This window comes from Macaca mulatta, chromosome 13 (genome assembly GCF_049350105.2).
Source record: "Macaca mulatta isolate MMU2019108-1 chromosome 13, T2T-MMU8v2.0, whole genome shotgun sequence".
NCBI classification, from domain to species: domain Eukaryota; kingdom Metazoa; phylum Chordata; class Mammalia; order Primates; family Cercopithecidae; genus Macaca; species Macaca mulatta.
Genome location: NC_133418.1, coordinates 99,120,174 through 99,136,482, shown reverse-complemented (window position 1 = coordinate 99,136,482; position 16,309 = coordinate 99,120,174). Strand labels below are relative to the sequence as shown.

Here is a 16,309-nt window from a genome sequence, read left to right as displayed (position 1 = left end):
ATTCATTTTATTTATAAGTTTTATTATCAAACAGAATAAAACAACACAAATTAATCTCACAGTCTCAAGTGTATCAGGATTCTAGCTACAGGTTAGCTGGGTCCTCTACTTAGGATCTCACTAGTCTGAAATTGCAGCATCAACTAAGGCTGTGAATTCACCTGAGTCTTGGGATGCTCTTCCAAGCTCACCAGTTGTTAGTTGTTGGCAGCTTTCAGTCCCTTTTGGATGAAAGGACTGAGGTTCTATTTTCTTCTAGCTCTTAGACAGGAGTCACTCAGCTCCTAGAGGCTGCCTGCCATTCCTTGCCACATGGTCTTCTCCACAGACAATTCACAACACGGCTTGTTTGCTTCAAGACCAGAAGGAAAATCTCTTTTGCTTCACAATTCTCTTCTCTCTGACCTCTAAATTGTGTTTTAATGGGCTTGCCTGATTAGGTCAGGTTCACCCTTTTGATTAAAGTCAGAGTATAGTCACTCTTCGATGCCCATGGAGGATGTGTTCCAGGACCATCTGCAGGTATCAAAAAACTCAAGTCCCAAAGTTGGCCCTATGTAACTTGTAAATACGACAAGTACCAAAAGGCAGCCCTCCATATAAACAGTTTTCACATCCCTGGAATACTGTATTTTCAATACGCATTTGGTTGCAGATGCGGAATCCACTGATATGGAGGGCTGTCCATATTTAATGAAAAGAAATCCACCCGTAAGTGGACCCATGCAGTTCAAACCAGTGTTTCTCAAGGATCAACTGTAATTATCTCTGCAAAACACCTTCATCTTTGCTGTAAAACAACCAAATCACAGGAGCTGTTATATCCCACTGTATTCATAGGTCCTGCTCATGCTCGAAGGATGGGTATTATACAAATGAGAATATTCTGGCCATCTTAGAATACTACCTACTAAAACTAAATTCCCATGAGATTTACATATATATGCGTGTGTGTGTGTGTGCGCGCGTGTGTGTGTGTGTGTGTGTGTTTAATTGAGACAGGTTCTCGCTCTGTAGCCCAGGCTGGAGTGCAGTGGCACAATCTCAGCTCACTGCAGCCTCAACCACTTGCGCTGAAGCTATCCTCCCACCTCAGCCTCCTGACTATCTGGGACCACAGGCATGTGCCACCATGCCAAGCTAATTTTTTTATTATTTGTAGAGATGAGGTCTCACTACATTGCCCAGGCTGGTCTCAAACTCCTGGGCTCAAGTGATTCTGCTGCCTAGGCCTCCCAAAGTGCTGGGATTACAGGTGTGAGCCACTGTTGCCAGCCTATACATTTTTTAAAGACAAGAGTCTCGCTACATTGCCCAGGCTGGTCTTAAACTCCTGAGCTCAAGAGATCCTCTTCCCTCAGTCTCCCAAGTAGCTGAGATTACAGGAGGGCACCACTGCACTCAGCAATATTTTTTTAAAAATACATTTTCATAAATATCAGTAATAACCCATTAAAAGTATAATGGAGGCTGGGCACAGTGGCTCATACCTATAAACCCAGTACTTTGGGTGGCCGAGGCAGGCGGATCACGAGGTCAGGAGTTCGAGACCAGCTTGACCAATATGGAAAAACCCCTTCTCTACTAAAAATACAAAAAAAAAAAAAAAAAAAATTAGCTGGGCGTGTTGGTGCACGTCTATAATCCCAACTACTCAAGAGGCTGAGGAAGGAGAACTGCTTGAACCCGGGAGGTGGGGGTTGCAGTGAGGTGAGATCACACCACTGCACTCCAGCCTGGGCAACACAGACAGACTCCCTCCCCATCCCCCCCCAAAAAAAGTATAATGGAAAACAGTATTTTTAGTAACTAAAAACATAAAACTTGTATAAATCATCACCTCTTCTGGAAATCATTATTCTGCCTTCTATTACATTGTGAACTCCAAGATGGCAAAGACAGTGTTCTTCATGTCTCCCATAAGCACCGACATATAGCACAGAATTAGTGAAGTATTCAATCAACATAAATGGATGGGAATAAAATGAAGTGCAGCTGACCCAACAGAAGACACTCTTTTAAGTTCAAAAGTAGAAGATGAAAACAGTATTTTATTACTTACTCATGACCAAAATAAAATAATTTTAAACAAATAAGAAAATGCAGTTAGATTCAGCCGGGTGCAGTGGCTCACGCCTCTAATCTCAGCACTTTGAGAGGCTGAGGCAGGTGGATCACGTGAGGTCAGGAGTTCGAGACCAGCCTTATGTGGAGAAAACCCGTCTCTACCAAAAATACAAAATTAGCTGGGCATGGTGGCGGATGCCTGTAATCCCAGCTACTTGGGAGGCCAAGGCAGGACAATCGCTTGAACCCGGGAGGTGGAGGTTGCCATGAACCAAGATCACGCCATTGCACTCCAGCCTGGGCAACAAGAGCAAAACTCCATCTCAAAAAAAATAAATAAAATGAAAAAAGAAAATGCAGTTAGATTCACACTCAAACATCACTGCTAAAATGGTGGCAGGAGGTAGAGAAGAAAAGAGGAGCTGAAGATACTTGTGCAAATAAGGGGAAGATCTAGGGTAGAGATGTCTGCAATTGAGATGTAAGGCAGGAGAGTGGGATTGTGTACAGAATCTCCTAAAGGCAGCTGGGTTAAGTCTCTATGTGATTCCACATTGACTCTTAGTAACAAGCAGCAAATGAGGCTTTCTTGAAATATAACAGGTTTTCATCAGAACTGTCTCAAACCTCTGCACTTATTTGCTGCTAAGAAATAACAGTGCTCTCTCTCATTTTTTTTAAAATACAGACAGTGTCGGCAGGCTCAGCGGCTCATGTCTGTAATCCCAGCACTTTGGGAGGTCAAGGCAGGTGGATCACAAGGTCAGGAGATCAAGACCATCCTGGTTAATATGGTGAAACCCTGTCTCTACTAAAAATACAAAAAATGAGCCGGGCGTGGTGGCATGCGCCTGTAGTCCCAGCAACCCGGGAGGCTGAGGCAGGAGAATTGCTTGAACCCGGGAGGCGGAGGTTACAGTGAGTCGAGATGGTACCACTGCACTCCAGCCTGGGAGACAGAGCAAGACTCCGTCTTAAAAAACAACAACAACAACAAAAAAGACTTTATCTCAAAAAAAATAGAGATGGGGTCTTGCTTTATTGCCCAGACTAGTGTCCAGCTCCTGGCCTCAAGTGATCCTTCTGTCTTGGCCTCCCAAAGTGCTGGGATTACAGGTGTGAGCCCCGGCCCAGAAATAATATCTTTATATATTTAGTTTTTCTACTCAAAAACACGAAATAAGTCTTTTTTTTTTTTTTTTAAACGGAGTCTCGCTTTATCAGCAAGCTGGAGTGCAGTGGCGCAATCTCAGCTCACTATAACCTCTGTCTACTGGATTCAAGCGATTCTCCTGCCTCAGCCTCCCGAGTAGCTGGGACTATAGGCGCACACCACCACACTCAGCTAATTTTTTTTTTGTATTTTTAGTAGAGATGGGGTTTCACCATGTTGGCCAGGCTGGTCTTGATCTCTTGACCTGTGATCTGCCCGCCTCAGCCTCCCAAAGTGCTGGGATTACAGGCGTGAGCCACCGTGTCCAGCCCCCATTTATTAATTTTTCAGTAATATTAAAAAACAGAGCTTACAATATGCCAGGCATTGTACAAAGAACTTTTTATACATTTTCACCTCATCACTTAACACCTCAAATGGAAGGTTTTATTACTGTCCCATTTTAAAGTTAGGGAAATTGAGACAGCGTAGAAAATGTAGTCTTACAACTCCAAATATGTTCCTTGGACCACAGCACCAGCATCACCTGGGAATCTGTTAAAAATGAAGACTCGGCTGGGCGTGGTGGCTCAAGCCTGTAATCCCAGCACTTTGGGAGGCCGAGATGGATAGATCACGAGGTCAGGAGATCAAGACCATCCTGGCTAACCCGGTGAAACCCCGTCTCTACTAAAAAAATACAAAAAACTAGCCGGGCGAGGTGGCGGGCACCTATAGTCCCAGCTACTCGGGAGGCTGAGGCAGGAGAATGGCGTGAACCCGGGAGGCGGAGCTTCCAGTGAGCTGAGATCCGGCCACTGCACTCCAGCCTGGGCGACAGAGCGAGACTCCGTCTCAAAAAAAAAAAAAAACATGAAGACTCTCTGGCCACACCACAGACCTACTGAATCAAAATCTGCATTACAACAAGATCCCCAGATGATTCTTATGCACATTAATGTCTGAGCCTGGTTTAAATAACTAGCCCAAGCTAACACAATAAACAGTAAAGCCAAGATCAAATCCAGATCTGTGTGATTCAAAGTCCACGTCCTTAATCACCAGCTAATAATTCATTTTCTCAAATAGGGTCCACATATTTAAAGACTATTCCCAGCCAGGCATGGTGGCTCATGCCTGTAATCCCAGCATTTTCGGAGGCCAAGGCAGGAAGGTCACTTGAGCCCAGGAGTTCTAGACAGCCTGGGCAACTTAGTGATAGGGCAACACAGTGATACCCTATCTCAACAACAACAAACAATTTTTTAATTTTAAAATTAGCCAGGCTTGGTGGCACGAGCCTGAGGTCTCAGTTACTTTGGAGGCTTAGGCAGGAGGATCTCTTGAACCCACAGTGAGCCATGACCATGCCACTGCACTCCAGCCTGGGCAACAGAGCAAGACACTGCCTCATTAAAAGAAAAAAACACTTCACAAGTTGCTATTAAAAACAGTCCTTTTTCCATTATGTCCTTCACACCTTTTAGTATAAAAACTATTTTTCTATTATCTTTGTCTTGTAATCCATTCCTTTTTACATTTTTACACAAGCACAAAATACACACAAAAAAAGAAAACCTTTCATAACACTAATGTATTTCATGGTTACATCTGTTTCTTACAATATTTGTCAGAATCTCTCAAATCAGACAGGAAACTAGTCACTATAAATCAATAGCAAAACATTTAAAATGTCGTATACCATTTAGAAATAAGTAACTAACACCACTGAACACTTATTCGAAATTGAATATGGCTAAGCCAACTACTGAATAATTCAAACATCAGTGAGTTAAAGATTAAAGATGACATGGGCCATCCCAGGCTGTGAACTCCAATGAAAGGCCATTCTAGTATCAATTGCTAATTAACGTCAGTAGCCAAGAAATTTTCAAATGAAAAGTCTCTCACAACATAATTTTTGCCAAAAGATGGATCAACTTACTCAGAGGATACTATAATTAGCAAGTTTTACAATGCACTCTGATGTCCAAGATGAACTAACTACATGCGTATTTACCGTTAACCGATTTTAGTTCTGTCAAGCAAGGTCAGACGTAAGAATTGTTACAGACATTTCCCAATGTCCAAATGTAACTCAAAAGAGTCTCTGGATGCAAATATCTTGGTGTGTCTTAGCATAATTTTTTTTCACAAAGGGAGATACTCAACCAGCTTTCATGGCAAACAATATTTAATATATTTGACTAGCTTTATTCAAATTATCCTCTCTTAAAAGTAAGAACAGGCTGGTAGCAATGGCTCACACCTGCAATCCCCACATTTTAGGAGGCCAAGGCGAGAAGACTGCTTCAGCCCAGGAATTCAAGACCAGCATGAGCAACATGTTGAAACCCTATCTCTACAAAAAATACAAAACATTGGCCAGGTGCAGTGGCTCATGCCTGTAATCACAGCACTTTAGGAGGGCGAGGAGGGCAGATCACCTGAGGTCAGGGGTTCGAGACCAGCCTGGCCAACATGGTGAAACCCCGTCTCTACTAAAAATACAAAAATTAGCTGAGCGTGGTGGCAGACGCCTGTAATCCCAACTACTCGGGAGGCTGAGGCAGGAGAATCGCTTGAACCTGGGAGGTGGAGGTTGCAGAGAGCCGAGATCGCGCCATTGCACTCTAGCCTGGGGGACAAGAATGAGACTTCGTCTCGGGAAAAAAAAAAAAATTAGCCAGGCATGGTGGCAGTGCCTGTAGTCCCAGCTTCTCGAGAAGCTGAGGTGAGAGGATCACCTGACCTTGGGAGGTCAAGGCTGCAGTAAGCTGAGCTCCACCACTGTACTCCAGCCTGGGCAACAAGAGTAAAAAGCTGTCTCCAAAAAACAAAAAAAAGATTTAGCATTCCTATGTTAAGAAACTCAGTTAAGGTCTGCAAGTAAAAACACTTTAAAAGAAAGTCTGTCTTAAAGGAGCACAAAGTCTTACTGGCATAGACAGAATTTCCTCCTTCTTATCCACAATAAAAAAAAGTATTTCACAGCCGAGCACAGTGGCTCACGTCTGTAATCTCACCACTTTGGGAGGCCAAGGGGGGCGGACCACGAGGTGAAGAGATTGAAAACATCCTGGCCAACATGATGAAACCCCGTCTCTACTAAAAATACAAAAATCAGCTGGGCATGGTGGTGCACGCCTGTAGTCCCAGTTACTCGGGAGGCTGAGGCAGGAGAATCGCTTGAACCCAGGAGGCAGATGTTGCAGTGAGCCAAGACTGCGCCACTGCAGTCTTGCTCTGTTGCCAGGCTCCGTTTAAAAAAAAAAAAAAAAAATTGCCGGGCGCGGTGGCTCACACCTGTAATCCCAGCACTTTGGGAGGCCAAGGCAGGTGGATCACAAGGTCAGGAGATTGAGACCATCCTGGCTAACACCATGAAACCCCGTCTCTACTAAAAAGTACAAAAAAATTAACCAGGCGTGGTGGTGGGCGCCTGTAGTCCCAGCTACTCTGGAGGTTGAGGCAGGAGAATGGCGTGAACCCAGGAGGCAGAGCTTGCAGTGAGCTGAGATTGCACCACTGCACTCCAGCCTGAGCAACAGAGCGAGACTCCGTCTCAAAAAAAAAAAAAAAAAAAATTACCCTGGTCTAGTGGCACACCCCTGTCGTCCTGGCTACTCAGGAAGCTGAGGTGGGAGGACCGTTTGAGCTCAGGAGGTCAAGGCTTCAGTGAGCTGTGACTGAATGCCACTGCACTCCAGCCTGGGTGACAAAGCAAGACTCCACCTCAAAAAAGAAAAAAACAAAAAGAATAAGGCAGATATTAAATATACAAGTAATGACATGAAAAGATATCCATGACATTCATAAAATAAAGTTATAGAATTTCACGTAAAATAAAGGTATACCTGTTTGTATACATGAGGTTAAAAAAAAAAAAATCCAGAAAGCCATATTTAACTATCAACCAGAGTTAATTTCAGTATAGTAAGTAAATATTTTCAATATTTCAGTATGCAGACTTTCACTTAATTCCCGTTTTCAGTATACTGACTCATCTAGAATTAACTCTTTACATACTTGTTTTTTTAAAAAATAATGAGCCTATATAACTTGAATAGGAAATAAATTTAAAGCAAATAACAGGTTTTTTTTTTTGTTTTTTTTGATACGGAGTCTCGCTCTGTCTGCCAGGCTGGAGTGCAGTGGCCGGATCTCAGCTCACTGCAAGCTCCACCTCCCGGGTTTACGCCATTCTCCTGCCTCAGCCTCCTGAGTAGCTGGGACTACAGGCGCCCGCCACCCCGCCCGGCTAGTATTTTTTGTATTTTTTAGTAGAGACTGGGTTTCACCGTGTTAGCCAGGATGGTCTCAATCTCCTGAACTCGTGATCGACCCGTCTCGGCCTCCCAAAGTGCTGGGATTACAGGCTTGAGCCACCGCGCCCGGCCAGCAAATAACAGTTTTTAAATCATATTGAGAGTTCTAAAATTTAGTTCATTCAACAACCTTTTAACAACAGTAAAAACATAATAATCCACACTGGGCCGGGCGCGGTGGCTCAAGCCTGTAATCCCAGCACTTTGGGAGGCCGAGACGGGCGGATCACGAGGTCAGCAGATCGAGACCATCCTGGCTAACACGGTGAAACCCCGTCTCTACTAAAAAATACAAAAAACTAGCCGGGCGAGGTGGCGGGCGCCTGTAGTCCCAGCTACTCGGGAGGCTGAGGCAGGAGAATGGCGTAAACCTGGGAGGCGGAGCTTGCAGTGAGCTGAGATCCCGCCACTGCATCCAGCCTGGGCGACAGAGCGAGACTCTGTCTCAAAAAAAAAAAAAAAAAAAAATAATCCACACTGTACTAAAAATACTAAATTATAAAATACCATAAACTATGAGGATGGCCTCTATGAGATGTAAAAAGAAAGAATACAGAAGTAGAGGGGTATTCAGAGTTTTTTTGTAAACAGGACAAAGATAGCAAGTTTAGTTATATCTTCACACACTGGCCTCCTTCCAGACAGCTTTTGTAGAGGGGGGGGAAAAAGTCCCACAGCAAAATTGTCCAGCCTCTCAAGAGCAGATAGAATCTGTGGATGGGGAAGCAGAAAGGACTTTTGCAAACCTGAGGTTATTTTCTCAACGCCTTTCAGAATTCTACAAGAGATGCAGGAGTAGCAGCAGCAGCACCACCTTTCATAGAAATTTTTAATTTAAGTGTTCAAAAAAGACTCTGTTTTTCCCTCCCCTTCAACAAACTAGGAGGCTTGTGGGCTTTCAGGATAGAGGAATAAAAACAGGACAGAAGAAATTATGAAGTTAACACAAAATTTTATTTATTTTGGTTTTTGAGATGGAGTTTCATTCTTGTTGCCCAGCCTGGAGTGCAATGGCACGATCTCAGCTCACAGCAACCTCCACCTCCCGGGTTCAAGTGATTCTCCTGCCTCAGCCTCCTGAGTAGCTGAGATTACAGGCATGCGCCACCCACACCCAGCTAATTTTAAATTAACACAAAATTATGCAGGAGAACTTTAAATAATATGGCAAGAAGAAAGATCAATCAAGCAAGAAGTGTTACATCAAGTCACCTACTACTAATAATAGACTTGCAGAAAGTAATTTCATGAATGTAAACACACGGTTGTTTTGAAAATTACGCATTCTGAAATAAATTACAGAATTTCAGAAAAACAATGAGTGAAAATTTTGCATAACAAATCTATGGGATAAATGTAAAGCAGAGATCAGAGGAAAATTCACAAGACCAAAGAGCTACATAAATTAAAAATTAGCAGGGCACAGTGGCTCACGCCTGTAATCCCAACATTTTGGGTCCATTGTGAGAGCCCAAGAATTGGAGACTAGGCTGGGCAGCATGGCAAAACCCCATCTCTACAAAAATCACAAAAATTAGCCAGGTATGGTAGCACGTGCTTGTGGTCCCAGCTACTTGGGAGGCTGAGGCAAGAGGATCCCTTGAGCCTGGGAGGCGGAAGCTGCAGTGAGCTGAGATCACACCACTGCACTCCAGTCTGGGCAACAGAGCAAGACCCTGTCTCAAGGGGGAAAAAAAAAAAATTAAAACTTAAATAAATTCCCAACTCAAACAGCAAGAAAGATAACAAAGGACACCAAAACAAAGCCTAAGAGTAAAATTGTAAAGGTATAAGTGAAAACTAATAAGGTCAGAGAACAGAAAAACAATTCATAAACAAAATCCATTTATTTGGGGGAAAACAAAAGCACCCACAAAATAGATAAATCACTAGCAAAATTAATAAAGAAGAAAAGATAGTAATAGAAATATACAAAGTAAGCACTGATAAGGGAGAAATAACTATAAACAACAATTTTAAATTATAAGAGATTATTTTCCACATCTTTAGGCAATTAAATTTGAGAATCTCTGTTATATGGATAACTGTTAATGAAAATACAGTTTACTAAAATTGACCCTAGTAGAGAGGATGCTTAAGCAAACTAAGTTCCACAGAATAAACAGACAAAATTATTAAGGAATTAGCTCACCAAAAAGCACTGAGCCCAGACAGTTTCTCAGGAGAATTTTTTTTTCCCAGAAGTCTCTTTATTGACTCTTGGAGGGTTGTAAGTTCTTTTTTTGTTTTTTTCCCCAATGGTTTTTGGGGAACAGGTAGTGTTTGGCTACATGGATAAGTTCTTTAGTGGTGATTTCTGAGATCTCGGTGCACCTATCACCCGAGAGGTGTACACTGTACCCAATGTGTAGTCTTTTATCCCTCATCACCCTCCCACCCTTTCCCCGCCCAGAGTCCCCAAAGTCCATTCCATTATTCTTATTCCTTTGCATCCTCATAGCTTAACTGTCGCAGTTTCTCTATTTTTAGCCCATGCCAATGCTTTCTCACTAATGTTTATGTAATCAATGAGCCAAGATTCTGCCCGGTTTTACTTTCTATAATTCGTATTATAAAAATTGGCCAGGCACAGTAATCTCAACTACTAGGAAGGCTGAGGTGGGAGAATCGCTTGAACCCAGGAAGGGGAGCTTGCAGTCAGCCGAGATTGCATCACTGCGCTCCAGACTGGCAACAGAGTGAGACTCTGTCTCAAAAAATAATATTTCCATTTTCTACGCTTCCTACATCAAAGTAATTAGCCTATATTTAACAGAAATTTTCTATCTTCCACCTTATTTTCTAAAGTTAAATAAAGATGAATCATCTAAATATCTGATGACACTCTGAGGATTTTAGCAGTGACAAAAGTTGTAAGTGACAAAAACCAAAATCTTGTGTACATTCAAAATAATAATTAACCAATGAATGAAGTCTATATATTTAAAACAAAAAATACTATGCAGCCATAAAAAGGGATGAGTTCCTGTCCTTTGTAAGGACATGGATGCAGTTGTAAACCATCATTCTCAGCAAACTATCACAAGAACAGAAAACCAAATACCGCATGTTCTCACTCATAGGTGGGAACTGAACGAGATCACTTGGACACAGGAAGGGGATCATCACACACCGGGTCCTATTGTGGGGAGTAGGGGGGTAGGGATAGCATTAGGAGATATACCTAATGTAAATGACAAGTTAATGGGTGCAGCACACCAACATGGCACATGTATACATATGTAACAAACCTGCATGTTGTGCACATGTACCCTAGAACTTAAAAGTATAAAAAAAAAAATTAAAGCAAAAAAAAAAACAAAAACTTTTTCTTCAGTCTACAAATTACATCCCAAAGATCTACACTACAGGTTATGTTCCTCATCTCTAACACCCACACCTTGGTTCTCATATTTTTTTTATCATTTTCCTCCCCAAAAAAACCACCCAATGTCCCTTAAGTGTATAATCCCTAAAGTCTGCCTCTCTATCCCTTCCACCTACAATCACACACACATTTGTCCTTTTGGGACTCTTTCGCCTTTTAATGCTTCTCTACCCACGGGTAACGAGGGAAAAGTCAAAAAGCAAACAAGGTCAGCAAATAAGACTGCTATTTTCAAAGTTCTGCTTTGCAAAAACTGCTAAAACCCTCAGGATGTCATCAAATATTTAGATGATTCATCTTTCTTTTTAATGAGCCTAATTTTGAACATAGTTCTAAAGTCAATGCAGGCAGGGTGCAGTGGCCCACATCTGTAATCCTAACACTTTGGGAGGCCGAGGCAGGCAGATCACTTGAGTCCAGGAGTTCAAGACCAGCCTGGGAAACTTGGCGAGACCCCGTCTCCACAAAAAAAATTTTTAAACTTAGCTGTGGTCCCGGCGCAGTGGCTCACACCTGTAACCCCATCACACTGGGAGGCCGAGGTGGGCAGATCACTTGAGTACAGATGCTTGAGACCAGCCTGGGCAACACGGCGAAACCCTATCTCTACAAAAAGTAAAATCAGCCAGGCATGGCAGCACATGCCTGTAGTCCCAGCTACTTGGGAAGCTGAGCCAGGAGGACTGCTTGAGCCCAGCAGTCAGAAGTTGCAGGGAGCCAAGATCACGCCACTGCATTCCAGCCTAGGCAACCAAGTGAGACCCCATCTCACACACACACAAAAAATTAGCTGGGCATGGTGGCACACGTGTGTGGTACTTAGCTACTTCACAGGCTAAGGAGGGAGGAGCCCTTGAGCCCAGGACATGGAAGTTGCAGTGAGCCCTGATCACAAGACTGCACTTTAGCCTTGGTGACAAAGTGAGACCCTGGCTCAAAAAATAAAATAAAGTCAATGTAATGGTTCTCAATATCCCTGGTTAGCTACAAGTTTTTCAATTTAAATTGTACTAAACACTACACTATTTATCTCTCACTTAAATAATTCATTACCACCATCACTACTGCCCTTAAAATTAAAAACATGCAGCTGAGTATGGGGGACCACACCTATAATATCAGCACTTTGGCAGGCTGAGGCAGGAGGATCACTTGAGCCCAGGAGTTTGACATCAGCCTGAGCAACATAGGGAGACTCTGTCTCTAAAAAAAAAAAAAAAAAAAAAAAAAAAAAAAAAAAAAAATTTAATTAGCTGGGAGTGGTGGCGCATGCCTGCAGTCCCAGCCACTAAGGAGGCTGAGGCAGGAGGATTGCTTGAGGGGTTGGTTGAGGTTGCCATGAGCCGCCATCATGGCAGTGCACTCCAGCTTGGGCGACAGAGCAAGATCCTGTCTCAAAAACAAAATAAAAAAGAGTAAAACATGTGAAACTGCTAACTAAATACTAGAATGCTTTTTATAACTAGCATATTTAAGTAAGACAAATTTAAGATCAACAGGGAGGCAGTCCAGTGTAGTGAACACGCATTCAAGATCAGCTGAATCGCAGCTCCATCACCTTTCCCTGGTATCCTTAGTTACTGGAGCCAGTGTATACATTCAAGTTTATTTTATCAGCCTTTTGGCATAATCTACTATTATATAATAATTATGAAGCCAGGCACAGTGGCACATGCCTGTAGTCCCAGCTACTTGGGAAGCTAGGGCAGGATGATCACTTGAGCCCAGAAGTTCAAGGCTTTAGCGCACCACAATCACACCTGTGAAGCCATTGCACTCCAGCCTGGGCAATACAGCAAAACCCATTCTAAATAAAGAAATAAAATTATAATAATAATTATTATTATGAATCTTACTATTTTGTTTAGTTTATACTAACCTTACATCAAACCATGCAGCACTTCCACATATATACACACACCCCATATCATCCCAGTATCACATACTGACATTTTGTGTTGAATATATCTATTGCTATATTATTGGTCAGGAAAACAACCCTATTTTAATAGTACTCTCTAAAACATGATAGCTCTACAATGGAGGTACCAAAAACACATGAAATAAGAGACCCTTGCTTCCTTGATGAAACTGTTCCTCAAACACTTGACATCCTAATGCGTAAGAAATAAGTTTAAGCCTTAAAACCTCTTTTCCTATTCCTTTGTATCTAAATACTAGCATTCTTATTTAGGTCAAAGTTACTTTCGTTTGTCAACTCACTAATTTTCTGATTTCATTATTCTGCAGTCTGAAATATTACAAATGTACCTTTGCCTAGTCCTTCTTTTATTTTCATCTATTTATCCTAAAAACATAAATATTTTGAACACCGAGATTTAGTTTAATTCCCTCACTTATAGGTAATAAAATAACCCTCCAAAACTAAGAACGTTTTCTAGATTTTGGCTATTAGAAAAAGAAAAACTTTAGTGTCATCATTCTCTTTCTAAAACACATTTTCACTGAGACTGGGGCTTTATGTATTTGCCAGAATCAAAGAAAAATACCAAGCTACTAATATACTGGTCCCCTCAGGAACTCTACTAATCAAAGTAGTCTTTCCATCTTTTAAATACTATTTTTCACATAGCTAGCTAGAGCATGAAATGAGCAAATATACTAACATAGGAAAAGGTAAGTAGTTGCAGACTAATTTTTCCTATTTGTCACAATCTCCCAATGACTATTTTATCAAAGGAATCATAATGCAAAAAACACTCTAAAGAGTCTAGAAACTTCTCTAATATTAGTGCTCTGAGAGGCCAAGGCAGGAGGACTGCTTGAGCCCAGGAGTTCAAGACTAGCCTAGCCTGGGCAACAGAGCAAGACCATGTCTCTACAAAATATATATATATATATATATATATTTTTTTTTTTTTTGAGACGGAGTCTTGCTCTGTCACCCAGGCTGCAGTGCAGTGGTGCGATCTCGGCTCACTGCAAGCTCCGCCTCCCGGGTTCACGCCATTCTCCTGCCTCAGCCTCCCGAGTAGCTGGGACTACAGGCACCCGCCACCTCGCCCGGCTAGTTTTTTTTTGTAATTTTTAGTAGAGACGGGGTTTCACCGTGTTAGCCAGGATGGTCTCGATCTCCTGACCTCGTGATCCGCCCATCTCGGCCTCCCAAAGTGCTGGGATTACAGGCTTGAGCCACCGCGCCCGGCCTACAAAATATTTTTAATAAAAAAAAAAAATTTAAAGATCCTAGGAACTTAAAATTAATTAGCATAAATTAGGGTCCAGGTCTGCTTACCTATAATTAAAATTCATCATGCTTCTTTTATTAACAGAAAGAGGTCTTCAGGTATCCACCAAGTAGAGAGTAAAATAGTCCTCTGTGGGGAAGCAACCTCTACACCATCAAAAAAAAGTATAGGAGTCTTATCTTTTAGAGAGAAACTTCTAGCACAGGAAGATATACCAAGATATATTGTAAGTGAAAACACCCAGAAAAGTAAAATGTGCTATTATTTCTTAACTTTTTTACATTTCCAACTAAGAGAAATAAAAATTGAAGACTCATCAACCTCCTAATGCATAAAGTTTACAAAACAAATGCGCAAAGTTTACAAACAAATGCACAAGACTGAATAAACAGTATGACCTAGATTTGAGGAAATAAATAAAAGAGACTAGATGGTAATATACCAAATGTTAGCAGATACAGACGAGGGGTGAAATAAATGTGATTTTTTTTTAATTTTCTTTTTTATAATTTTCCAAATTTCCCCACAGTAACATTACTTTCATATTTAAAAAACCTCATTAAAAAATAAACCATATGACATAAGGGTTCACTAAGAAGGGCTATGTTGTCGAAGTATTACTGGCATGATTCACCATTAAAGGGGTGAACACCTCTCACTTTCCACTATTAAAATGCTGTTTAATGCCCTATTACTTTTCTGCTGCATCCTCAACGATGGAATGAACTTCACTATCTCCTACCATTTCATTTCTGCATACAACATGCTTTTAAATTTTTCTTCTTAAAATATGGTAAAAGTTCTCACTAATCCTCAATAGTCCACTTTTTAAAACCTACCTCTACATTTCGTCATAACAGAATTAGGGGGAAAAATTGTTTTGCCCACTAATTACAACTTCATTAGGCCACCATCACTTTGGCTAGGGAAAAGTGAAGGCCGGGTAAACTACACGTCCCACCATGCATTGCTGCCTTGTTCGGAGTAGGTCTCTACGGAAACAGGAAAAAAAAAAAAAATTCTACAAGTCCCACCTGTTACTTCGTTTCTAAACACCTCCTGCACTTTCGGCTCCAACACCAAACAAAAACAAAAGCCTCGTGATCTCACGTCTGCTCCGGGAGCCAGACAAGCAGGGGGCCCGGGGTCATAGGCATGTCCGCTGTAACGGGTAAATTCTATCCAGCTCCAGCGCTCCCCTCTCCTTTCCGGGGCTGGATGCACGCACAAGCCTTCTATCTGCATCCAATGGGGGCTCTCCAGCCGCACAAGGGAGAAGAACCGGTTACCGTGCAAGCACCACAGACTTCCCCGTGACGGGGCGGGGGCTACCACAGAGCAGAGGTGATAGCGACGTGACCCCAAGAGACAGCCTCAAAACACTGAGGACTCGCCGCAGACGCCGAGAGAAGCCACGGCCCCGCAGCTATCGCGTTCCGCCGGGCGCCTCCATTCCCACAGGGATCGCAACCCCGACACTAACCGCCGCCCTCTCCGCGCGGTTTTGTGCCCCCTCAGCCGGGTCTCTGGGCCAGTGACCTCCCTTCCCCTGCGACTGGCGGACGACAAGGGAACGAAATCCTCCCGGCCTTCCCCTTCGTTCCCTCCCCCTTACCGTCTTGGCGGCCTCCGCCCAGGTCCTGCCCTTCTTCCTACGTCCCTTTTCCCTCATGTCGGGTCTTGAACTGACTGGGAGGTTCCCGTGTCCGGGCTCCGGCCGCCCTCCCTGCCTGCTCTGCCCTGCGCTGCTTTTCCCGCGGTGCCGGGAAAGGTGGGAGAAAAGGGAAGTCAGGCCGGGGGGGCACCCAAGCAGAGGAAGCGGCGGGGTGGTGCGCGGGGGGGTCTATGGGGCGGCCGGTCCTCCTGCTGCCGTTGCCACTGCTACCGCCGCTGCCATATTGGGTTCTTACTGTACAGGCTGCCGCTACGGTCATGTGACCGCTCCCGCGCGGCCGTCACTACTGTACGCAGCCGGCCGCGCGAACGAGCGCGGGCGCGCCCCCGCCTCCCAAGCCGGGCCGCTGAGCGAGCGAGCCGGCAGTCTGCGATACCTCGTCACGCCCCCACCCTTCCGGTCTCCGCCTCTCCGCAGGAGCATGCGCGCGAGGGAGGCCCCGGCAGTAGCTGGCGTCTGACGGCCGACGCTCACACCTACAGCGAGTAT

General features: G+C 43.3%; 1 protein-coding gene across 7 annotated transcripts in view; it reads right to left on the bottom strand.

The window, feature by feature from the left end:
* The window catches only part of ASXL2 (ASXL transcriptional regulator 2), a 155,221-nt gene extending 139,163 nt beyond the window's left edge, over nucleotides 1–16,058 (bottom strand). For all 7 annotated transcript variants that reach the window (XM_077959999.1, XM_077960000.1, XM_015111861.3 and 4 more), the window contains exon 1: nucleotides 15,761–16,058. In XM_077959999.1, coding sequence (XP_077816125.1) covers nucleotides 15,761–15,817 — 57 coding nt within the window. In that variant the 5' untranslated portion in view covers nucleotides 15,818–16,058. The remainder of the gene's footprint in view (nucleotides 1–15,760) is intronic.
* Between the last annotated feature and the right edge of the window lie 251 nt (nucleotides 16,059–16,309).